We start from the raw sequence: 24,963 nt of genomic DNA, 5'->3' as shown, positions 1-24,963 counted from the left end.
AGGAAGTTAATCTACCGCATCCTACAGCTGTTTCTGCAGTTAGCACCAGATCTGATAAATGCAGCACACTAATTCCTTGTGCATGGGGGCATTTGTGTGACACACAGAGCACAGCACAGTGCCTGTCACACAGAGTGCTAGACAATGGGACATTGGGTGTCCCAGTGCCAGGAAAGGCAGCAGCATGCTGGCTTTCTAGCACTGCTTTGGAAACGTTCCCAGCAGAGAATTGACTATATAGCCCCTGCCTGCAGCCATCCAGCCATGCAGTTCACTCAGAACAGAGCTCCTGAAATCTGTAAAGTACACACATGGCCACAGACACAGTCATTGTATGTGGGGATTGTGCCAATGGACACTGGCAAAGCAAAGGCCTTGAAATTTGATGTGTTTGTCCCTTCCCTGGCATGTGTCCTGTGGTACACTGAGCTGTGGGAACCATTTTTCTTCCCACCTTCACTGATCTGAGGCTGGACATGGGGGTGACTGCTGATCAGGAATGTGTCTGGGGAAGACAAGCAGGGCAAGAAGGGCAGGGGCTGGCTCAGAGTTCAGTCCTGAAGGAACAGACTGTTCTCCATGACATACCAGTGCCTTCAGGTTCCAGGAAAATGAGGGGGCAGAGTGACATATTGGCTCTCTGGGAATGGTCCTTATTGTTTAAACAGTGCTTTGAGCTCCACAGGGCCATGGCTGTGATCTCCACACGGCTGATCCTTGCTTGTCCTTCCTCAGGCCCAAGCAGACCAGGGAGAAAGGAGAGGACACCAACCCCGTGAAGTTGGACCCCACACTGGCAGCCCCAGGATGGGTGCTGCAGCATGGCCTGGGTGGGTGCTCTGCAGGTACAGCCCAGCAGGCTGACACTTACATCAATCTCACTGAGGATGACATCAATGATGCTGCCAATCACTATGAGGAAGTCAAAGACGTTCCAGGGGTCCCCAAAGTAGCCCTGGAGGGAAGAGCCAGAGAAGAGAAGTCAACATCCAATGGTCAAGTCAAGGAGGAGACAGAATCTGAAGAGCAGAGGAAGGAGTGCCAGAGGGATCACAAGAGGGATCACCAGTGAGGTCCAGAACCTCAGGGAGAGCCAGAAAAAGGGGTTGTGGTCAGAGCTGGTACCCTCTGGTCAATTGTTTGGTCCTGTCTTGCAACACTGTGAAATGGGGAGGAGGGACTGAGGTAATTAACAGTATGAGCCTGGGTTCCAGGTCCCAGGTGATTCACCACATGATCACAGGTGACCCCAGAGATAGTAACAGTAACCCCTGGACTGGGTTGGATTTGGCTACCAAGGGCAGTCCTGACTTCTAGAAACTCACAGGTCCTGCACACAGGGGTCCTCAAGATTCTTACAAGGAGAAGTTTTCTGGAATTGAAGGTCTGGAGGTACTTGTACTGGAAGGATGCCAAGTGCAGGGTAAACAGACCCCCTCAGCCTAGCCTGAGGCCCTCTCCTGCTCTCTGGACCATGTCCTCCTCTCACCTTTGCTTTAAAGGCCATGAGCTTGAGGATCATCTCCAGGGTGAAGAGGATGGTGAAAGCCACATTGAGGATGTCTGAGATGTGGTTCATTTCTGCAGACTGGTTGTAATGCTGAGAAGACAGAATGAGGCATGACAGCCCATGGCAGGTCCAGCCTCTCTCTTGAACTCAGAGGTGTATGCTGGATGCAGACCCCTTTCCATGGACCCACGGCTCAGCAACAGTCAGCAAAAAAAAAAAAAAACACCAACAAATAATTCTCCTCCCCACAGCCCCTTCTCTGAGCTCCCCACATCCAACCACTCTCACTTTGCCCCTATCCCCAGGGGAGCTGAGCACACACCATGAGCATGTGTAGGAAAGCCCTTGATGTGTAGGAAAGTCCTTGATGTGTAGGAAAGCCCTGGATGTGCAGGAAAGCCATGGATGTGTAGGAAAGCCCTCCTCCTCCCTAGAAGCTCCCTGAGAGGTGGCAGGGCTGGGTTAATCCCCTCCAACCACCTGTGCTGGGCACTGTGTAAGTGTGAGCAAAGCCCTGTGCCCCTTACCTGCATGCCCAGGCAGATGGTGTTCAGCAGGATCAGAAAGAACATGAGGTACTCAAAGTAGGAGGAGGTGACCACGTACCAGATCTGGTACTGGTAGGGGTTCTTGGGGATGTAGCGCTGCAGGGGCCGAGCCTTCAGGGCATACTGCACACACTGGCGCTGGGGAGGGAGGGCAGGTGAGACCCCACAGACACAGTGGGGACAGACAGTGCCAGGGGGACACACACAGAGTCAGCACCAACACCCCAGCACATCCCCACAGACACAGGAGGGATCCCCCCCAGCTTCTCTCTCTCAGCCCAGTGCCATGAGCCAGGGACAGCAATCACTGAAGGATCTGCTCTGATTTCTGCAAATACATCCCAACTGAAACTTGGCCCCACATGGGACAAATTTTCAAAGCCACCACTTGCCTGGGAAGATTGCCATGCTGCCCTTGAACCCAGCCCTCCAGTCTGTGCCTGCCTGGTTTTCATGGCACTTTTCTAGGGTCCATCTTGCCATGTCCCAGTCCCATTACCTGGTTCTTGTCCAGCTCACAGTTCTTATACTCGTTTTCCCCCTGCTCCTGGAAGGTGACAATGACAAAGCCCACGAAGATGTTCATCATGAAGAAGGCAATGAGGATGATGTAGATGATGAAGAACATTGCAATCTCCACCCGGTAGTTGTAGATAGGTCCTGAGTCCTCAGCATTAGTGTCAATGGCCATGTACAGCAGCCTACAGGAAGGGAAGTGAGGGAACACAGACCTTAATGAGTTGGGAAAGAGCATTTTTCCTCTTGAAGGTTACAGAGAACTCTGGGGACATCTCAAATCCAACAAAATTGGGACAGGGCTGCTGGTGTGACCATGTCAGCTCCACAGGCACTGCTGGGCTGGCCAGCCCTGGGCAGCTCCTCTCTCCTTAGCACAGGAAAGGGCAGTGAGCAGCCCAGAGCCCAGACCTGTCCCTTGTCAGGTTCCCCCCACCCAGCCAGACTCACTCTGGCCATCCCTCAAAGGTGGAGACAGTGAAAAGTGACATCATGGCTGAGAAGACGTTGTCAAAGTGGAAGCTGCTGTGTACCCAGTTCCGTTCCTGGAGCTCAATCTGCGTGGGGTCCCCATCCACGTAGTTGATAAAATAACCCCTGCAGCAGAAGAGATGCAGTGCTCAGTGTGCAGCCCTGCCAGCCCCGCTGCTGCAGTGCCCTTTGTGGGTGTGGGAGGGGAGGGCAGCTCTATGCTGGTTCCTGATTTACCCCATGGTGAGGGAGAACAGCATGAGATTTCAGCTCCACCTTTTTGGATAAGAGAATCCCACAAGCAGCCCCTGATACATCCACCCCTCACCTTCCTGGGCACTGCTTTGCCGGGGCTGAGCTGCAGCAGCTCTTACCTGCACTCCTTCTCTGTCATCTTGGATGGGTCTGTACATCTGTAGAACTTGCCCTGCATTTAAGGAGAGGTTCTGGTTTTGCTGGGACTCCTGAAGCCCTGGGGATTTCTGACTTTCCCACAGCCTCCCTGCTGACTCTGGCCCCTGCCCCACACCACCACTGCCTTCCCCACTCTCCATGCCAATGCAGCCCAGTTCCCTGGGTGTTCCCTGCAAACATCAGCCAGTGATGGGAACAAATCTTCTGGGGCCTGGAGCTGAGACCTCTCTAACTCAGCCTACCTGAGGCAACTATTTGGAAAACAGGGAAGAAAGCATAGCCCCAGAATGAGAAGCCAAAGTGTTCCGACAGGGCTGCTCAGCCTGCAGGGTGTCCTGAAAACTCTCCCTACATTGGGTGGGAATTTCAATTCAATTATTAGAACAAAGCTGAGCTCAGCCAGGGCCAGCTCTGCCATGGGGCAGCCAAGGCCCAGAAAGCAAGAGTGGTGCTGCAAAAAAAAAGATACACTTTGCACCCAAAGCACTGAGGAAGTCAGAAGCAGTTTGCTGCCTTAGAAAGGGGAAACTGAGGCACTAAGTGGGGGGAGGCAGCTGATCCCTTTACATGTGCTGTCTGGACCTGACAGTCTCCTGTGTGTTTCCCAGCTTCCTCCCACTGCAGGTGACTCTGCTCACAGCTCTGGTGCGGGGAGATCTCCTTGCAGAGCACAAAGCACAGTCCATGCTGACCTCACCACTGGGTGACACCAGCCCCAGGGGTTGTGCAGGATGTGTCTGAGCAACACAACTTTCCTGCCCCCTGAGACACCACTCACCTTGAAGAGCTGGACCCCGATGCAGGCAAACATGAACTGCAGCAGAGTTGTTACCACCACAATGTTACCAATGGTCTTGATGGCCACAAAAACACACTGGACCACGTGCTGCAGAGGGCAAGGACAGTGCACACATGAGTATGCCTGGAGCAAGCCCCTCCTGTATGTCCCAGACTCTCTTACTGCAGGGATGAGCCCCGCGGAGGAGTGGGAGTCTGCCAAGAGCAGTGGGATAGATCTGGCAGACTCCTTCCACAGATGGGGAGTGGGAATTGGGTTCCCAGCCCAGCAAACTCAGTAGGGCATAAAACCTTCCACATAATGTCCTGTAAGGACGTCCATGGGGTCAAGGAACCCCAGTCCCAGGCTCTGTCTTTACCTTCAGCCCTTTTGCCCTGTTAATGGCTCGCAGAGGTCTAAGCACCCTCAGCACCCGGAGGATCTTCACCACGGAGATGGTACTGGACCTGAGGAGAAGGACAGAGCTGAACTGGGGGATTGCCCTGCCCAGGCCTACCTGGCAGAGCCCCACCATGGAGGTCAGGCTGAGGCGAAGGGGAAGGGCAAGAGGTGGCAAGAGTTGTCACTGCATCACCCAACACAAGTCCAAGACACACTACAACATGGAGAAAGCAGCTCCTCATCTTTGATGCTCCAGGATTTTGCCCCCCTGACTCCCAGCTGTCCATGCCCTGTCCCCCTAAGCATGACTTGATGGACACTAACACTTGGGTTAATGCCGAGGCTCCATCCAGCACAGAGCTGCAGCACCCCAGCTGCCCTGCCAGCAGCTCTGCAAACAGGGAAGTGCTTACTCGAATCCCATGGAGATGAGCGAGACAGCGACCACCAGCAAGTCAAGGATGTTGAAAGAATTCCTGCAGAAGGAGCCTTTGTGCAGGAAAGCACCGTAGGTTGTCATCTGGGAAGCAGAAGGAGTTAGAGGAGAGGCCAGGCAGGGCTCAGGGGAATGGTTCCACCACAGCTCTGGAGTGCACAAGGCATGAGGGGTTTCTTACAGCTCCATGACCTGGGGACCTGACCCCTCTCAGACCCCTACAGCCAGGCAGGAAGCTGATTTCTGCTGGAAACTGGACTCTGTACTGGACTAGCTGGAGACAAAGCACTTCCTAATCACTCAGCAAATTAATGAAAAGAGTGAAGAGACTCAGAGAGGGAGCAGCATGCAGCAGCTGTTTGAAATTACTGCTTTACTCCACAGATTTCTATTGCTTTCTCTTTCTCAAAGATTTTCTTAGGGGCATGTTAGAACAAAAATGCTGGTGCCATGGCCCATCTGTCCCCATGTCACAGCACAGCTGACACGAGTGTCTGACCTCATTGGAGTGGACACGTGGCCATGGGGCATGTCACACACCACATAGAGTGCGTGAACTCTGGGGACACAAGGATCAGCTGCCAGCTTCTCCTCAAACTTGTGCCTGAACAGCAGGAGTGCCCAGAACAGCCCAGGCCCATGTGCTGGGTCATGCATATGGCCAGGCCCATAGGGACCCAGAGACACTCACCTTTAGGATGATTTCCACTGTAAAGACAGAGGTGAAACCATAGTCAAAGTATCCAAGAACCTGAGGACAGAAACATCAGAACTGGATAAGCTTTGGTTGACATGGATGATGCTCCAGTGTGTTCAGACATCCTGGCATGCTGGGTTTGCCTTTCACCCTGTGGTGGACTGAGGATCCCATCCAGCTCAAGAGAGCCAGCAGACCCGGTTCTAAGACTCCTGATCTTCCCTCAGCTTTGCTGATTTCCTCCATGAATGACCCAACCTGCAGCCTGGAACCAAGGTCTCTGAATGAGCTGGGCTTGACCTGAATGACCTGAAAGCATCTGATGTCCTGGGAAGCTGCCTGGTGTGAGACCTCCCAATCCCTGCTAGGCAGTTCCTGGGTGCAGACCCCTGGGTGCCTCCTGTGGCCACACCTGTGGCTACCACTGCTCCATCTCAGGGGTCCAGACTGCCACCTCACAGGCTGTCCCTGTCCCTAAGAAGCCACCACAGCCTTGAACCAAGGTAATCTGGCACAGCCTGTCAGGTGGATCTTTTCACCCAGAAGTAAACTGAGACATGGATCACTAAAATCTTCCCCCAGCTGTGCCCTGAGCAGAAAATACAACCAGCCTCTCCTTAGACAGTGCATTGCCCTTCCAGAGGCAGGGGTGAAACCACAGCTACCAGCCCAGGCATCACATCTGGCAAGCAGATCTCTGCTCCCTGGGGAGCTGGAGGGTCTCCAGGAGCTCTGCCCTGTCCATCCCAACTCTCCACAGCTACACAGGCACCTGGTTACGGAAGGACTCGGCACGGATGGGATCCTCAGCTGCCAGAGAGATGCTGCTGAGCAGAATGAAGAGCAGGATGAAGTTGGTGAACCAGGTGGCATTTACAGTTCTGTGGCACAGCATCCGAAACCTGCCAGGGACAGAAATGTCATGAGGTGCTGCAAGGGGCCAGATGGACATGAGATGGGGCAGTCACGGTAGCCTGGGAAAGGGCTATGGGTAAAGGTTGAGGACTGGAAGGCCCCAGGCACAAAGGGAATTGTGTGCCAGCCCTTCCACAGGGAAGGAAGGCTTTTCCCAGTGAACTGGGTCCCTTGAAAACAGGTTGGACCTCACTGGAAAGGGTGCCCAGAGGTACCCAGGCCAGGCCTGGCTCCAGAAGGCAGGGAGAAGGGTCAGTGCCTACTTGTTGGTTGGGCTGAAGATGAAGAATGAGCTGGCTTCAGGCATTGGCACAGCCTTCTCCTTCAGCTGCAGCTCTGCAAGTGGACGTGGCCGGGGACTCAGAGGGATTTCAGGCTCATCTTCCTCATCATCACCTGCAGGGTAGACATGAGTAGGGAAAAGAATTAACCAGAAAGGGAGAGGGAATTTGATCTTATGAACAACACTGTGATCCTGATGTGGCATCTGTGCCAGAGGGACCTCAGTAACCTGAGGCTGGTTTAGGGTCACCACATCACACAGCCAGGGTTCCAGCACCATTGCTTTGCTGTGCCTCCCTCCCCAGCTTTCCTGCTGCCCTGCTAGGGAAAATCCTTACCTGGGAAATCTGCAGAAGGGTAGGGGTCTTTGATCTCATTGACATTGGATTCAAATTCATCCACTTTTAACTGAAACAAGGGAGACAGAGAGAGGAGGACATTACAGCTGCACCTGCCAGTGCTGCCCATATCTTGCCCATTGGCCAGACCCTATCACCTGGGAGCCATGTGGGACAAGTGATGTCTCTGCATTTGGCCTTTACAGCACCAAGCACGTGGGGTCCTGGCCCAGGATGGACCTAGGTGAGGGGAAACACCTCAGAGATGCTGCACTATGAGCAAAGAGCAATACCAAGAGGATGTAACACAGGAACGTGTGCTCAGTGAGACCTTGGGCCATGCATGTACACCAGGGGTGGAATAAGACATGGGGAGACTCCTGGGTGAGTTTCCATGGAACATCTCTGGGAAGTGGACAGGGAAGTAGCAGCTGGTCAGATGCTTATAAGAGGCATCTTGGTTCAGTCAGCACAGCTGAACAGAGGGCTATGCACATGGCTGTGGACATAAACAAGACCTGGGATGCTTCAGACTTGCTCTGCTCCCCTTCAGACTGATGTGCACCAGCCCATCTCAACCCATAACTGGCTGTGGCCAAGAAAAGGAATCCAGAAGAAAAGGATTCTCAGCAATGGACCTGTTTCACCAGGCAACATGTCCTGCCTGGTCCCACAGAGTCTCTATCACCACAGGATGCTAAGATGAGGAGTGACTCTGGCTCAGAAAACTCTAAACTCCAGATTCCAAGACTGTCAGTTCTGGATCAGAGGAGGAGGAGCTCTGGCCTCTCACCAGGAGGTCTCCAAAGCTCAGCCCCACCAGCACTGACCTTGGCTGTTGTGGGAATCCCTTCTCCCTTTGTTTTCTGCTCAAGCTTCTTTGCCAACATCTGTTTCTCCTCTTCAGACTTCTCTGGGTAACCTCTGAGTGGAGAGGAGGGGAGAGCAGCCACTGAACTCTCTGGGAAGGGGCCTGGGCAGTGTTCTGTCCCCTGACACAAACCCACCTGACCTGGGAGCTTCAAGTGCCAGGGGATGCAGCTCTCACCTGGACATCTTCCTCCGCTTGCGTTCCTCTGCTTTGGCCTTCTGGGCCAGGGTCAGGCTCTCAGCCTCAGCCAGGTTATCAACTGCAATGGCCAGGAAGACGTTCAGGAGGATGTCTGGAGGGGCAGAGCTAAGGACAGCGACTTGGTTCAGACTGGAGAATGTGGTCAGAGCTGCTCAAGGTCTCCAAAGTGCTCTGAGAAACCTCCCTGGAGCTGAGCTCCTGAGACAAGCCTGGTGACCCTAAAACCTGCACTCATCCTGCGGGATTCTGAGCCCCAGGCTGACTGCCCTCTCTCTGCCTTACCTCAGCACAGATGTATGGCTGAATCTATGCCATCAAGATCATCATCTCCACCATAGATCCTAGAGCTCTTTTCCAGCTTTAATGATTCTATGGCTCTATGCCTGCTGGTCACCCAAAACTGCCCCATGGGGGGCTGTGAGGCTGAGTCCAGGGAGCCTGGTCCCAGCTTCTCAGGCAGAGGATACAGTTTCCACAAACAAAGAGGATGATGAAGTAGATGCAGACCAGCATGCCAGGGAAGGATGGCCCTCCATAGGCCATGATACCATCATACATGATTGAATTCCAGTCCTCTCCAGTCAGGATCTGGAAGCAGAGCAGAAATACGGACCCAAGAGGCCCTACAGCAGAGCATGGCAGAACCCCTATGCTTGGTCCTGCCCTCCTGGCTCCAGCCCCAAATCTACAAAGCTCCTAAAGCCCCATGGCCAAACCTCACCTCCCTGCACCACTGATCATGACTCCAATTGCATGTCCCTGCACCTCCCACAAACCCACATCTGAGTCCCAGCTCTTGCCAGGAGACCCAGAGCCTGTCCCAGCCTCCCAGCACCTCCAGCCTGCTGCTGCCCTACCCCAGTCCCATACCTGAAAAACACTGATGAGGGCCTGGGGGAAGTTGTCAAACGTGCTGCGCCTCACTTCCATGTCCTCAAAATCAAACTTTCCTCCAAAGAGCTGCATGCCCAGCAGTGCAAAGACAATGATGAAGAGGAAGAGGAGAAGGAGCAAAGAGGCAATGGAGCGGACTGAGTTGAGCAGGGAAGCCACCAGGTTGCTCAGGGATGTCCAGTACCTGGGCAGAGGAGAGACAGGAGTGTGATGAAAGTGGAGGTGTGGGAAGGCTGTGGGCAAGAGCAGGCAGGAGCTGGGAACAGAGCTTGTGTCCTAAGGAACTGCTCCAGCAACCCAGCAAGGGGAGCTCTGAACCCACAACACTCACAGGCTGGGCACTGGGATTGCTCCCATGGGGTCTCGGGAGCTGGAAATGAAGCTCAGGGCAAGAAACCCTCCAGCCTGCACAGGCACCAGGAGGCAGGATGGGGATGGGGAATGAACACACAGAGAGACGGTGCCAGAAAGAGAAGCCAGGAGTCCTGACCCCCAGTATCCCCATTTACAGCAGCCCACAATCCAGCAGGAGAGGGAGATGCCAGGAGACTTCCACCAAACCCTTCTCTATCCTCCTTGCCATTCCAGGACCATATTATGGAGACAGAAATCCCCAGCTTGGCCTCGTTCCTTATCTAGGAGCTGCTGTGTCTGCCCGTGCTGCAGCGGGACCACAACCTCCCAGCCCCCAGAGCTCCTTCCCAACCTGGTGATCTTGAAGATGCGGAGCAGGCGGATGCAGCGCAGCACGGAGATGCCCAGGGGTGACAAGGTGCCAAGCTCCACCAGGATGGTCTCCAGAATCCCTGAGCACACCACGAAGCAGTCGAAGCGGTCGAAGAGGGACATGAAGTACTGGCGCAGGCCCAGGGCGTACATCTTGAGCAGCATCTCAGCCACAAACAGAGCCAGCAGCACCCGGTTGGCATTGTCTGGGGTGAGAGAGCCCAGGAGAGCATGGAGCTCTGCATCCCATCATGGAATAGTGGGAAGGGAAAAGGAAGGGAAGGGGGAAGGGGGCAGAAGGGAAGGGAAGGGAAGGGAAGGGAAGGGAAGGGAAGGGAAGGGAAGGGAAGGGAAGGGAAGGGAAGGGAAGGGAAGGGAAGGGAAGGGAGAACTGCTCACCTCCCTACTCTACCCACCACTGAGCCCTGAGCTTCAGAAAATGCTATTTTTCAGGGGTCACACACGAAAGGAAGATGAGGAGGCTGTGTGTGTTTGTTCATGGGAGCTCATGCAGTGTAAGCATGTGCACCAGGATGTGTCCATGTGGCTGTGCTGTGTACAGATGTGCACAGATGCACTCCCTAGCTCTGTTTGTGTGTGGGGTGCAGGTAATAGGACTGCATGCATTCTATGTGTGTGTGTGGCTGCAATGCATGAGTGCAGTGTGTGTTGGTACTTTGCATCTCCAGGTGAGACTGTGTATAGCCAGGCAGACCCATGTCCCTGAGGATAACTGTGCCATGCAGGTACAGCTGTATGCACTACACACGTTCAGTGGGCAGGTGTGTGACAGTGCAGTGGGGATGGTGCACAAACCCTTGGGGAGGAGACTGTGTTTTTGTGCATAAACCAGCCTGTCCATGTTCAGCAGCTCCTGTGCCATGCCAGGAGTGGCTGTGCATGGACAGTGAGAGCTCAGGAGTGTACCCAGGGCAGGAGTGTCCCCAGGGCAGCAGAATATCCCAAGCCCTCCCTCTCCCTCAGGATCTTTGCTCACCTTGCACCTGTGTCAGCCATTCTGGCTGGAAATGGTGCTCAGAGGCAATGGAGAGGGTGTTCAGTGCCACGAGCAGGATGACAAGCCAGTAGAAGAACTTGGACTTCACCACATCTCTGCACTTCCTCCGAAACATTCGGTTCCAACGCCTCCACTGCCGGCTGCAGAGGTGGCCAAAGGCTCAGCAGGGACAGCCCAGCTCAGCTTGGAGACTGCAGAGCAAAGCCACCCCAGCTCCCTCCAGGGGCCTCCACTGAAAGGGGCTGAGGAACATAAACCTGCCCCCAGTGCTTGGAGCATACACTAGGGCATTACAGTTCATTCACACAGACACCTTCTGGCCCCTTTTTGTCCTACAGTCACCTCTGGTTGGCTGCTACAGACCCAGCTCCTAAATCAAATTCATGCTGGCCATGGGAGGATGCTTTGAGCCTGGTCCCAAAGTGAAGAGGCTGTTCACCCCCAAGTGGCTTTTTGCCAGGACCAGAGTAAAATTCCCTGTTTGCTGTCTGCAGTTTTTGCACCTTCTCCTGAGCACACAGCCCTTGGCTCTCCCACAGAAAACCTGGCCCAGCCAGACAGCAAGTGAGAGACTCTGCGAGCCCACATGCAGAGCAGCAGATGGTTCAACCAGTGCATACTTACAAGTATAGAATCCACTTGTTCATGCCCTCAATTTCATACAAGCTCTCTGTTTCTGAGCCTCCTTCATCTGATGTCATCATACCTGTGGAGGGAATGACATCCCAGGCTTTCCTTGGAGCCCTTAGAACATGTGGAAGGGAACCTCTCCCAGGAGAACATCAGGAAGAGCTTCCCCATCACAAATGAAATCAAGAAATGCCATGGAGACAGCAGCAGGAATTTGGTCAGAAGATTTTGGGTGCCAGGTGCACATCAAGCAGGAGGCACGAGGGGCACAAACCCTGCAGCAAAGGCAGCAGCAACCCAAGAGGCAGCTGGAACAGAATGTGGGGTTTGTGTAAGCTCCCCCAGCATGAGTCATTCCCAGCACAGAGCAAACTGGTGTCAGTTTCCCAAGATTATCTGTGTACATGGATCAGCTCAGCTCGAGGCATCAGGAATTATTTCACTGGACAGAGTGACACAGCAATTACAGCTGCTCAGAGGCCTTGCTGAGCCTTTGGCTGGGTGCTGGTGTATTTACCTCCATCCCTGAGCCACTCCTAATACCTCAAAATTGTCAAGCAATGAAATTCTTGCACCTGTTGGTGTGCAAAGCAGTAACCCTGCACTCTGTCTGGGCACATGCTGCTCATGGTTTCAAGTGCATTTTGCCAAAGGAGACCTAGGTCTTGCTAGTGGTCTGCAAATATTAGATACAGTGGTTGAGGTGAAGAGTTAGAATAAGGTCCAAGTTATTGTTAGTTTGGGTCAGATTTGATAAAAGGATTCAGAAAAGTAAAAGAAAAAAAAAAGCAAAAAAAAGGAAGGAAACTGTTGAGCACAAGTCAAAGCATTTTTTTTCATAGGTTTTCAAGCAAGACAACTCTTCAACACTCTCTCCCCAGCCTCTTTAGGATGCTCAGTGCTAGGAAAGCCAAACTCTATGCTAAGGGTCTTTGATCAAGCAGAACTGGTACCTTCTCCTCTGGTCCTCTCACTGTCCATGACCTCTGCTTGGGTGATCCAGTCCATGTAGCCCTTCAGATCCTCCTCCAGCTGCTGCTTCTCCCGCAGCTTCTGAAAGGTTCCCCGTGACTTGGCCTTCTCCCGTTCCTTGGTGAACTCACTGGGACAAGGAAAGCAGCAGAGGGAGACTCAGAAGGGGAACAGTGTGGAGCTCAGGTATGACAGTCCCATGCCAGGCCATTCCTTGTAAAAGTCTGAAATATCCCAGCCCCCAGCGCTACCACTGGAGTCCTTTAGTGACTTTCCTCTTTCTTGTCCCTCTTCTTTGGGGGGACCATTGCCTGTGCCTGATGGGAGCCAGGGTTCCTTCCCTGGCTGCTCTCTGGGAGCTCCTTTTTGCAGGATGTTGTGATTGGATCCAACTAACACTACAAGTTGGAGGCTCTGCAAGTCCTCTTGCCCTGCAAGTGGGATCTCACACTGCTCTGCGGCAGAAAGCTGCCCCAGGATGAGCCCATCACATGGCAGGTAAAGAGGACACTCTTCATAGGGATATGAAAGGAGAAAAGTCAAACTGCTCCAACTTCTGGAGGTAGTTTCCAGAGGTATAACTCTGCTCTCCATTGTTGGAAAAACCCTTGCAAGAATACTTTTGAACAGATTGGTACCTGCTATAGCACAGGAAATTCTACCTGAAAACCAAATGTCCTGGTTTGGGCCAGGAGAAAAGTAATTTTCTGTCTTGTACTTTTGCTTTCAGCTAAATCTCTTGTAAGCATCCTGAGGGACTAAGCAGATTTTGTCAAGGAAAGCACCACTTGCTCCACATGGAGAGGGGGACTGACCAAAGCTCATTTCCACCCCATTGGCTCAATGTGGTCAAAAGGCATCTTCTGATGTGGTCAAACAAAGACAAAGAGACAAAGGCAGCCACCTGCCTCTAAAGGTGTGTTCAGACTGACACTCTCATGTTGGAACATCGGAACCAGGCTCGGTACAGTGGGTGTCCTGAGCATCGTTCTGCTCTAATTGCTCACAGACTGTCAGGACTTACCACTGACATTGCTGCTCTCAGTGAAATTCCTCTTCATGAGAAAGGCAGTCCTAAAGATCATGGTGCTGGCTCTACACTCCATTGGTCAGGCAAACCCAGAACTTCCCAGGAACTGGCCAAAAGCAGTATGGACCCACACACCAGGTCCAAAGCCCCCCACTCAGTGCATTGGCCAAATGCTTCTGACAGATAAAACTTCCATCCTGAACCAATGGTCTGAACATTTTCAGACTTTCTCCAGTGCCAGACATGTAGTCCAAGGTTCCACAACCACACTACAAACACCTAGCAATGTACGCCATGGCTGTGTTTGCTGACAGATATTTGTGCAGCTTTTTTTTTTCCCTGTAGGGAAAAGATTTCAGTATTAGGGGTTGAGCTAAAACCTCAGACAGTCCTGTACACTTACACAAAAAGTAACTCAAGGCTCAGAGCTCCTAAAAATGCAAGAAAAGGGGGGATGAATAGGAGAGGAAAATAACAGAAACTTTTCCATGCTTTCTTCTTGTACAGTTAAAACAATTCCATGTGCCCATTCTGACCACAGTCCCTGACCTGCAGAACCAGGCTGGTACTTACCCACTGAGCACCCCCAGCACCAGGTTGAGAATGAAGAAGGACCCAAGCAAGATAAGACTGACGAAGTAGATCCAGGGCCATTCATTCCCCATGGCATCATTCACCTGGCAAGAAGAGGCAGATGAAACACCTTGAACACACCATCTGCTCTCTGCCTCCCCTTAGGGCCCTTCAGCAGCCTCTGGATGTTTGACCCCTCTAAGTGAGAGCTCGGGATGGTAAAAGATAAAATATCTCTGAGCCCTGACTCCTTATGACTCTACATCTGGTTTGAGTGGAGGCAAAGCCAGACCCAAGCATTCTGGGAACAGGGATAAACACCAGCCCTGTGCCTAAGCCTCAGAAAGACAATCTCAAGGACTACAAAACATGGGGTTTGCTGAAGCACCCACTCTTCAGCCACTGTTGTGCTTGACCTGTACCCCTCAGAAAGGTGGTAGCTGGAGCACCCTCCTGTCTCTCTGGAGAGCAAGAACAGGTAGGGCAGTGCCTGTGGAGATGCAGAAGATGTGACTGGTGCCCTGTGAAATGGGCATCCCAGCATGAAGGAGAGATCTCAGGAGAGACCCAGCCCTTCTCCGGGGTCCTCTCTTCCCAAGAAAATTCCCTGCTCTGAGGCAGGACCAGCAGTGCCTCTGACAAGCTAAGCACCCAACTTCAAGCTGCTGAAGCCTACCCAGTAGAGGACTTCTGTCCATCCCTCCATGGTGATGCACTGATAGACAGTCAGCATGGCAAAGCCAAAGTTATCAAAGTGGGTGATGCCGTTGTTGGGCCCTGCCCAGCCGCCTCGGCACTCGGTGCCGTTCCTGGTGCAGTGCCGGCCGTGGCCAGAGCTGGTGCAGGGTGCTGGCTTCTCTGATGCCACCGTGGCAATCACATCTGGGGGGAAAACCACGGGGTGAGCAGCCAGTCAGCCAGTCAGCCCAGGTAGAGCTGGACCCAGCACCTCCCCATCTCCTGCAGAAGCTTTCCAAAAGGGCCCCTTCACCACCTCCTCACCCCACATACCATCACCAAGCTATGGGCTGTACCAAACATTCTGAAGTCCTCCCACACTCCCAGGTCTAACACTGGCAAGACCAGACTTGCTGCTGTCCACAGAACCTCTGTGGTCCCCGCAGCAGGCACACAGAGACATCTCTGCCACTTTGCCTCCCTGCCACAGCCCCACCTGTCCCAAGGTAGTAGCAGGTCTTGTGCATCCTGCCCTTGAAGAGCTCCTGCCCCACAATGGCATAGATGATGATCATGAAGAGGACCAGCAGGGCGATATGGAGCAGGGGCACCATGGCCTTGATGATGGAGTTGAGGACGACCTGAAGGCCTGCACCAAGGAGAAGGGAGAGGAGGTCAAACACTTCCTAAATAGCTTAGGGTGCACTTCGCATTCCTGTTGGCCCCTCTGACAAGCAGTCTCTGAAATGGGCAGTGCCAAAGGGACAGGGGCACAGATGGGTTAGGACTGAAATCCCTGAAGCATTAAATCCTTTATGTGTGTCAGCCTGCAGATCCCCAGTGCTGACAGCTAAGCTGGAGGGATGAGCAAGACCCTGTGGCTCCAACCAGCCTGTGGCATCACCCAACAGCAACAACAAACCTGCCCCATGGCACAGGGATCCAATCCACATGGAAATCAAACCCTCCTGCTGGCATGGTGCTGCCCAGCACTCACTTGGGACTCCAGACACCAGGCGCAGAGGTCTCAGCACACGAAATGCTCTCAGGGCCTTCACATCAAAGCCTCCTTTGCCCCCTGAAGTCCCTGCCTGCCTGGCATTGACCTGCTCCAGGGTCATGGTGATCAGCCTGAAAGTGGGGACAGAGCAGAAGGAAGGACAGGGAGAAAGAAAAAAGGGCATGAGGATGGAGACCAAGAAATCTCTGCTAAGGATTCAGAGCTCTGCAGGCAGGAAAGCAAGGAGCAGGGCTCTGCCATCCGTGTTCAGACTGACCCAGGGAACAGCTCTTGGCCAATTCCAGCTCCTGGGCACACTTGTGGTTGGACACCCCTCTGCTGGGTGCCACCTTCCCTGCTGAGCAGCTGGGGACCCTCCCATCACTTGGCACTCAGTGGAGCCTCACCCTGTGTGCCAGACCCTGGAGGACTCTGTGCCAATCCTATAGGTTTGTTTTGTTTTACTGAGGGGATGCTGACAGTTGGATGTGGTGATCTTAGAGGTCTTTTCCAACTGTGACAGTTCTGTCAACCTGTGATTAATTCCCCAGGGTTAGGAGACCTGAGAGGCATTAAGGAGACAGACAGTAAGAAGCAGGAGTCAGGGAGAATCCCAGGGGATGTCAGGGCATGAAAAATGGGCCCAATGGGAGAAGGCCATGAACTGAGTCTACAAACTGCCCCCAAACCTACTGCAGTCACTAGAAAAGTCAACATAGCTGATGTTCTATGGGCCAGGCCTGCACATACTGAGCACCAGCAGCTTCTCCTTCTTGCATTACCCTAGGGACACGATGGAGAAGTCGAGCACATTCCAGCCATTCCGGAGATAGGCGTCGGTGTGGAAAAGAAACCCATAGGCAATGATCTTGAGCATCGCCTCGATAGCAAAGAAGATGAGGAAGGCATATTCCATCTTCTCCTGAGGATTTGAAAGGCAAGCAGGAGAGGATATTCTGTTAGAGCAGACTGTCATGTCCCTTAGCATCATCATGAATGGCTGCCCCTCACCTATCTCTGGATCTGCTCTTGTCACCAACCCATCTGTGATCTCCCCCCAGCACCACGCAGCACTGTGGCTACCCCAGGCAGGAAGGAGTGGCCACCTCATGCCCCTCTCTGGCTTGCAGCATGACCCCCAGCATCCCCTCTATGGCATCCTTCCAGGACCAGAGACCTGGGCTATGGGTACCTGCCCATACCAACCATGCCAGCAAAATCACCACTTCCCAGTCCAGCATTCAAAGGTGCCAGGCCCAGGGCACTGCACAGCTCTGGTTCTCCTCCCATAGCCTTCCTCCTGCAGGCAGCACTGACACCCTCTCCTCATCCTCTCTCCAGCTGGGTCTGTCCTGCAGACAGCACAATGTCACCACAGGACCAGAGAGCTGCTTTGTGGCTTCCCCTGTGCCCTGGGCTCCCAGGGAACTCAGACCTTGAGCTCAAAACCTCCTGCTTAGTGCCAGATGTCTGCCTGGCAGAGAGAGCTTCTAGGAACTGGCCTTGGGGGCTCTGCTGGACACAGGCATTGTGTCCATTCCCATGTGGAACCTTGGCACAGCCCTGCAGCTGCAGAGCACAAAAATAGCTTTTCTTTCCCCAGAGCATGGCCAAGAGCTGCCAGTGCCCACCTGGTTCTGCCTGTCATGGTAATCCCTGCCCTTGCTGCTGATGGCCCTTTCCAGACTGGGATTAAAATCCCTTTGAAGCAGCCAGATGGGTGGGGGTATTTATATTTCTGATTTTCCACAGCCTGTCACCTCAATCTGTACCCCACAAAGAGCAAGAAGCATCCCTGCTTGGGCTCTGTAGGGAATGAATGGCACCCAGAAAGGCAAAAACCTCTCTCTCAGATGAAACTGGGAGAAGGTCTCCACTGGGCAAGACTGCAGTGCTGCAAGCACACCTTCCCCCCAGGGTCCCTTGGCCTTGCCAAATGGAAAATGATCTCCATCTAAGAAACCAGCACCAGGACTCAGACAGAAGCATTGCTTACTCAGTTACAATATCTAAAAGCAAAGTGTCCCTGTGTGACTGTCACCCCTCCAGTTCCTTGGATGGATCTGAGGACAGGAATGGTAGAAGCAGAGACCAGTAATTGTGATTATTGTTGTTAAGACTCTGTCTTCAAAGTTTTTGCTAGGGCAGCTCAGCACTGATCACCTTCCCCCTGCTCCTTGCCAGTGGCAAGTGCCCCCTGTGCTATTCCCAAAATCCTGTCCTTGCAGTCAATCTGACTGTTGTGAGGATCATGTCAGGCACAGAAGGGCTGCAGAGCCACACCAGTGGTGTGGGGGGGTTGTGCTGGGAGTCTTTTCTGTTGCAGAGGAGAAATGGGGGAGGCATTGCAAGGTACAGCAGCCCTGCAGCTGCCAAGACCCCAGCTGGAGAGTATCTGGATCCAAACTGGAGCATTGCAAAAGGTAATTCATTGCCCTGCTTTATCCAGCAGGACAGAACCAGGCTCCAGGGCCTCTGACTACCAGTGATGTCCCCATTGCCTAGAATCAAAGGGTTCCTGTTCCTTGGAGGTCCCTTTGAGAAACACAAACAGAGCTTTGGTCATCTCCAAGAGCTCATCTGGGACTGTCACTGAGTTTCCAAGCTGGGCCAAGGGAGAGCCAGCAGAGAGCCTCTGGTGACCTGGCTACATCCCCTGATCCTGGCACAGGACTGCAAATTTTCTTACAGTACCAGGTGACTGTATTGCTTTGCAGACCCCCATGCACAGAGCTGGGTCTTCTGGACCTATCCTGCTCGTGAAACCCAACTGGTATGAGGAAAAGTCTTGGCATGGCCAGCATGAGGGTTTTCTGCAGTGATCCCCCAGTGCTTGCCCCATCATCTGTCCTACACTGTGGGTCCAGGTCCCCCACTTTATCTGGCTGCAAACTGTGGGCAAATGCTGATTTTAGCAGAGCAAGAGGAGCCAGGCCCTGACTGTACGTTGTTGTCACGGGGCTGGGGCTGTCACTGTCACAGCCTTTCAGTGGGGCTGCTCACACCAAACTGGGTTCTCCAAGTGGTGGGTGCAGCTGCTGGACACATCCTGGCCATGCAGCACATGTGGCCACAAAGTAGTGTCCTGAGCAGGGCAAACTTCACTGATACTCTCAGAAAGAAGGGAAGGGATATTTCATCCTGCCAGGCTTTGTACCAGGGTTAAACAATGCATGACCTGCACCTGGTGCAGACCTTACCTCGTGTGCCCAGGCTGATCTGAGAAAAAAAAAAAAAAGTCTTGAACTCCCCCCCCCGTGCACAGGTCAGCACAGAGGCTGTGGGGTTGTCACCCTGTGCCCACCCCATGAGGGGGACATGGCAGAGAGACCCTGCAAGCCAGGCACAGCTCTGCAGACGTCAGTAAAGTCCCATCCAGTTCCTAGCAGCTGAGAACCTGCTTTCAGTCACCATCACCCACCTCATCACCCCCAGAATTCAGAGTTGGCTACCTGCAGTGGGAGGTTGCTCAGGGCAGTGGGGCTGGGCTGGGGTGTCTGAAGAGCTCTGATAAAAAGATGCAGAACTTTAGAACACACACCCCAGGCTGCTCCACACACACTCAGGCTTCAACCCTCTTAGGGTAAACAGAGTAACCTGAGCCCTGGCCACTGAATTAGCTGCAGAGAATCAGGAATAGCAGTGTGCACAACACTGATGTAATGCAAGAGGACCCAGCTCCAGCCTGCTCTGGTCTTGGTTCCCAGTCCCTAGGGCCATGCAGGGCACTCCAGAATGAGCCCCAGCTCCATGTCCCTGGTGTCACCTCCCAGTGACACCAGGGCATCCAAATACCAACCTCCCTCCCATCCCCACTGTTCCCACCTCCTGCATTCCATGCCCAGCCTGTCTCAGTTCTGATTTTTCTCTTTAATCTCTTGGATAACTGCACCTTTCAACTCCTGTTGTGCCCCTTTGGCCAGGGAAGTGACCAAACCCATCATCTTGAGCTTAGCCCTGCCCCAGCTGCTCAGACGGGGACCTGGAGGCTGAATGAACATGCTGGGGGTATTTTTCATTCCCCTCCACTGTGGAATTAGCTTGGATTTAATTTCAAAAGACCTAAAATAACACATTGCCAATAGTGACACTTCTCCTTCTTTTACCATGGAAATGACAAGTAAACACTACCTTCAGTGCCACTGAAAAAGCCATTGGGAGGTAAAGAGACAAAAGTAGTTCAAGGAACTAAGAACTGCAGAAGCAAAAGCTTACTTTGCATCTCTTTGATTGCTTTAATATTTTTCCCTGCAAGGTCTCTAAAGAACAGACAAAAAATAGAGAGATGTGTCCTTTTTAAGTCACAAGTTGCCAGAAATACCTGCACACAACACACACCAACATTGAGAAGCTCTGAAACTATCAGGAGAGAACTTTTCCATTTAAAAAGGCACATTTAGATGTTCTAATTCAGTCACTAAAGTCAGACTCTCAATGGAAAGCAGTGTGGATTGAACTACAGTAGGGAACTGAAGAGGAGCAAAAGGTGACAGAATTAAAATAGGGAAAACTACTGATTTTCATCACATTAAAACTTCTTATTCCAGGCAAAACACAGTGACTGGAACAGGAAAAGTAAAATTAAAAGTAACAAAATTAAAACACAGTTTTGAAATGAGAAGTCAGAAAATTTTATTCCAAAAATGCTGAAACAAAACATTACAGCTTTTCTGGAATGGGATATTTCCTTTTGGAATTGTCTTGATAAAAACTTGAGGAATTTTTTGATGTCAGTTACTTATCCGTGGGTACCTCACACACCAAGCTGCTGCCTTTAGGCTCAGCCCAGGGGTGTTTTCAGCCCCTCTGAAAGCCACTTGTGCAGTGATTTCTTCACCACTCTGTCTCCCTCTGACTTGGCAGCATCTCTCACTGGACCAGTGATGCCTGGTACCCCACTGGAAGTGGGGTCATCTTGCACCCATGCCCCATGAGGGATGAGCTCATCAGAGCCCTTAGAGCCAGGGAGGAGGTGAGAAGGAGAGAGGGAAGGGCTGCACCTTACCAGGCTGGAGTTGGCAACGTTGGTGTCATCCTCAGGCATTGGCAGGTAGATGGCCAGGGCAACACAGTTGGCAAAGATGGTCAGGAGGATGATGATCTCAAAGGGCCTGAGCAGAAGTGTTAAGGAGTTGAGAGAGGAATGAAAAAGCAGCTCTGCCCTGCCTGGGTATCCATAGGGAAACCCCACTGACCATGGGAAGCCATTCCCCACGGGGGCAGAGAGCCAGAGAGCCACCAGACTGCAGCCTCTGCACAGCTCTGCTGCTGCCCATTTCTTGGGAAAGGGAAGAAAGGTCCAGAATGAGCTGCAGGGCCTGGACACTCAGGGCATGGCTGCTGGAGAGAGGCAGATTCAGCACAGGACAGGTGGGGAGGGGGCACAAATTAAAAGGCTGCAGTGGGGGAATAAGAAAGAGATGCAAGAGCTGGTGGCTTTCCCAGTTCCTGAGGCTTGGGACCCTCTTGCATGGTGTGGTCACTTAACCAAAGCATCACCCTGTGGCCTTGGCTCTCTCTGTCCTCACTGCCCATGAGGACCAGAAGAGCTGAGACTCTGGCTGCAGGACTCGGGCTGCTCTCCATTCTCCTACCAGCCAACATCCACACCTGTGGCCACAGCCAGTAGCTAACCCCATAAACTGTTTGCTGATCCCTCATTGTGATCTCCAGCTGGAATTACCAACCTGTCAGCATGGGAAAGCTCAGGGAGTGCAGAGGTTCCAGTCCAGGGCAGGACTTCTCTGCATCCCCTTCCGAAGGAGAACAGCATCCAGGAAGATGTTTGCAGGAATATCTCCATCTCAGCCAAGCACACCACAGAACCCAGCACATCTGCTGAAACTCAGCACCCCAGCAGAGGGGCTCTGCAGACACACTGACACTTGCCCAGGCCTGCTTAATCAACTCATTAGCTCAGCTTGCCAGATAATTATAATGAGACTTGCCTTGGGCTGCAGGCTCCATATCACTGTCCAATACAGCATCATGGGGAATTCTGTCCATATTGGCACAGGTTATTTTGCTTCTTGTGGACCCTTCTGACCATCAGTGTGATTACACCTTAAAAACTAAAGTCATTTGGAAAAGCTGCTCCCCTCTGTGTTCCAGGTAATGGGGCAGACCCCAGGGGTTAGAGGCTTCCCTTCCTACTCTGACAGGGTGAGATGAAGGTTGTCAACACTCATCCCTGTCTCCATGTGGCTGTGATGCTGGAGGGGTGCAGGGATCATCCAGCATCATGAAACAAGTTGCAGAGAGCTGTGGAAAGAGGAGCAGAAATCATGGCTCAGGTCCTGCCACAATAACCAGGGATGTGCAGAAGGGAAAGAGCTTTTGCCCATTCCTCTCCTCTGGGAAAACAGCCGTATACTCATTCCCTGGTCCCTGAAGGGTGACCTGTCTTGTAATTCGAGCTGGAATCAGCTTGCTGCTTGCAAGCAGGGGGACAGATTGAAAAGAAAAAGGCATGTAGTGTCACTGGGGAGTCTCTCTGCCTTTTGCCAGTAAGCCAGAGCCTCAATACTCTCCTTATCTCCTGGTCCTGCAACCTCGCTTCTTGCTCTCCAGTAGCCTCCTGTCACACAGCATTCATGGGTCCCAACATCTGCCCTGCCTTGAAACTCTGAGCTCCTCCAGGGTCCCCCGACTCCTCCTCACCTGTCTTGAAGTTCTCCTGCACACAAAACAAACCTAGAATATCGAGGTGACACCACAAAGCTTAATGTGTCCCAACAACCACCAACCTGCTGGGCTACATGTTAAGCATACAATACTCAGCAACTTGCAGTGTACCCAAATTTCCTCAGGCTAGCAAACCTTTTTTTGAGATGCAAGCAAACCAGCACAAAAATCCCTCTGCCCCAAGCTAGCCTGACTTTCACCCACCCTAGGCTGGCTGCAGTTATATTCCCCACTCTCTAACTGTCTGGAGAAGACCTTGTGCCGCTTCTGTGGCTCAGCTTTGTGACCTGACAGCAGGCCCAAGGCACAGAGATGTGTCCTGATGCCATACTGAACCCAGATGCCAGGTAAGCCCACAGCAAATGATCACAGCTAATCTCCTCTTGGCAGTTCTCCTGGGCCTGAAGTGCATAACAACCCACAGGAACTGGAACGACCCTGTCATGCCTTCCAAATCCTGATCCCTGAACGAGGGCAACCAGGTGCCTTTGGGTATAAATACAGCCAGGCACAAAAGGAGCTGGAGAAACCTGATTCCCTGTATCATTTGTCCCACACATGTCAGAACCCCCTGAACCTTCCTTGGTGGGACATCCCCTCTCCCCTCCACATCCCCCTTTCAGGGCACCATTGTGGGAAAAATCCCACTGTGCTACTAACCCTTTCTGGCCTGCCTTGGCCCAGGAGGAGGAATGTGTTTGAGCATGTTGGAAGATTTGAGCCTTTATTTCCAGCTCTTCCCCTGACCTGGTTGTATGCACAAGACTCTCCCATGCTCAGTGCCTATTTCAGGCACAGACACAGTTCCCTTCCTTGCACATGTAGAACAATCCAGTTCTCATGCCAGAGAAGCAGAAATCAAGAACTCCTCAATTTTGGCTCCTTGAAGGACAGAGAGCAGTGAAAGAAGATGGGCTCAAAATCAGAGGTGGGTGCATGCCCTGAGGTGCCACAATGGTCACCTAGGCTTTGAACAAGGCAGCAGCTCTGGCAGCACATGTGCATGGCTTGGGCATCCCAATGGCTGGAATACAACCAGCCTTTCCCCACAGCCCTCAGGCCATCAAGACACCTTCACAAGAAGCAAAGCCTGGACAGGGCTGGGATGATCCTGCTGAGGTCAGGAATATGCAGATATGAAATGAGAAAGGTTAGGGTGGAAGAACTAGATTTGTTGGAAACATCCCCAAATCCCATTGCTTTTGCTTGAGCCCAAACGTTTTGCTGAAGCCAAAGTGAGTTCTTTTGTCTCTAGTCCTCTTCTGTTCCATAAAATTGAGGTGAACAAGGAGATACCTAATGGTCAAAAATAGTCCCTGGATGAATGTCAGCAAGAGGACATTTTAATAGGTCTGAGATACAACACTCCAGTGAAAAGATGGCAAATCAAAGAGTAATCACCCCAAACCCATCTCTGAAGTAAGCCAGAGGCACAGGCAGATAGTGTCTCACTGAGCAGAATCACTCCCAAAGTGTTGACCTGTGAGAGCAGTGCTTGGGAGGGAAGGCAAAAGGGGGGTGAGAGGACAAGGTGCTCCAGGGATCTGGGGGATGCTGGGCAGCCCCCCAATCCCCCCCCCCTTCAGGGCAGGGAGCAGCTGCAGGACCAGGCAAGAGGTGACACACACAAAGAGCCATCCCAAGCAGCTTGTCATGGTCTCCCTACCCACACCCAAGCCTCTCTCTGCCCTGGGGCAGCCTCTTGTCCCCAGCTCCCATCCCCCAGCCAAAGCCCCTCAGGGTGGGCTCTGTGCCCCCTCCTCACACACCAAACCCTCTCCCTCTCCAGCACAGCTCCTGCCAGAATAAACTGTCCTCAGTCCCACAGGTCCCTTGCCTGTCCCCCCACCCTACCAAAAGTCCCCATGGCGTGACCCTCCTCTCTGCCTCCAGCCCCCCCCACAATCCTGTTCCTGTCCCAGTTTGCAGAGCCATTACCTTTCCAGTCCATCCCACCAGGTCTTCCTGAGCTCCCAGACAGCAGCAGAGGCTGGGAATGGGCCAGCACCTCTCCTGCCACGGGCTCTGCCCCCCAGGACCCCTCTCCAGAGGCAGACTCAGAGCTGCTCCCAGGTCTGCCTGCCCAGAAGGATACTTCCACTCCACGATGCTGATGCATGCCTTCCTCAGGGGGTTCTGCAGGGTTAAGCAGAACAGAGCTCTGGCTGGCCTGGGAGCTACGGGTGGCACCGGCTTCTTGGACTTCTCCTTCTGTTGCCTCTTTCTCCCCTCGTCCTGGGGAGAAGCAGCCTCCATGGTATTTCTCTTTTAGCTGTTTCCTTCCCTCCCAGCCCCCAGTTGAATCCTACTTCCCCCAGTCCCTGCAGGGTCCGTCTCCTCCCCACAGGAGGGGAGTGAGGACTGGAGGCTTGGACTCGC

The 24,963-nt window shown here is 52.9% G+C and overlaps 1 protein-coding gene across 2 annotated transcripts in view; it reads right to left on the bottom strand.

Moving 5' to 3' along the window:
- CACNA1S (calcium voltage-gated channel subunit alpha1 S) overlaps positions 1-24,933 on the bottom strand; it is a 40,164-nt gene extending 15,231 nt beyond the window's left edge. For both annotated transcript variants that reach the window (XM_008499525.2, XM_030465672.1), the window contains exons 1-28: positions 24,680-24,933; positions 20,906-21,011; positions 16,683-16,822; positions 15,898-16,031; positions 15,397-15,549; positions 14,899-15,104; positions 14,223-14,326; positions 12,601-12,749; positions 11,642-11,723; positions 10,997-11,157; positions 9,980-10,205; positions 9,250-9,457; positions 8,847-8,967; positions 8,356-8,470; positions 8,138-8,231; positions 7,308-7,377; positions 6,951-7,083; positions 6,545-6,674; positions 5,767-5,826; positions 5,053-5,159; positions 4,617-4,704; positions 4,238-4,345; positions 3,420-3,472; positions 3,025-3,171; positions 2,558-2,759; positions 2,038-2,196; positions 1,490-1,600; positions 872-955 (exon numbers count right to left, since the gene is read on the bottom strand). In XM_008499525.2, coding sequence (XP_008497747.2) covers positions 872-955; positions 1,490-1,600; positions 2,038-2,196; positions 2,558-2,759; positions 3,025-3,171; positions 3,420-3,472; positions 4,238-4,345; positions 4,617-4,704; positions 5,053-5,159; positions 5,767-5,826; positions 6,545-6,674; positions 6,951-7,083; positions 7,308-7,377; positions 8,138-8,231; positions 8,356-8,470; positions 8,847-8,967; positions 9,250-9,457; positions 9,980-10,205; positions 10,997-11,157; positions 11,642-11,723; positions 12,601-12,749; positions 14,223-14,326; positions 14,899-15,104; positions 15,397-15,549; positions 15,898-16,031; positions 16,683-16,822; positions 20,906-21,011; positions 24,680-24,840 — 3,612 coding nt within the window. In that variant the 5' untranslated portion in view covers positions 24,841-24,933. The remainder of the gene's footprint in view (positions 1-871; positions 956-1,489; positions 1,601-2,037; positions 2,197-2,557; positions 2,760-3,024; positions 3,172-3,419; positions 3,473-4,237; positions 4,346-4,616; positions 4,705-5,052; positions 5,160-5,766; positions 5,827-6,544; positions 6,675-6,950; positions 7,084-7,307; positions 7,378-8,137; positions 8,232-8,355; positions 8,471-8,846; positions 8,968-9,249; positions 9,458-9,979; positions 10,206-10,996; positions 11,158-11,641; positions 11,724-12,600; positions 12,750-14,222; positions 14,327-14,898; positions 15,105-15,396; positions 15,550-15,897; positions 16,032-16,682; positions 16,823-20,905; positions 21,012-24,679) is intronic.
- Between the last annotated feature and the right edge of the window lie 30 nt (positions 24,934-24,963).

The sequence above is a fragment of the Calypte anna genome, chromosome 26 (genome assembly GCF_003957555.1).
Source record: "Calypte anna isolate BGI_N300 chromosome 26, bCalAnn1_v1.p, whole genome shotgun sequence".
Lineage (NCBI taxonomy): Eukaryota > Metazoa > Chordata > Aves > Apodiformes > Trochilidae > Calypte > Calypte anna.
The sequence above is the reverse complement of the archived record's forward strand: the minus strand, read 5'-3'. Positions and strand labels throughout refer to the sequence as shown.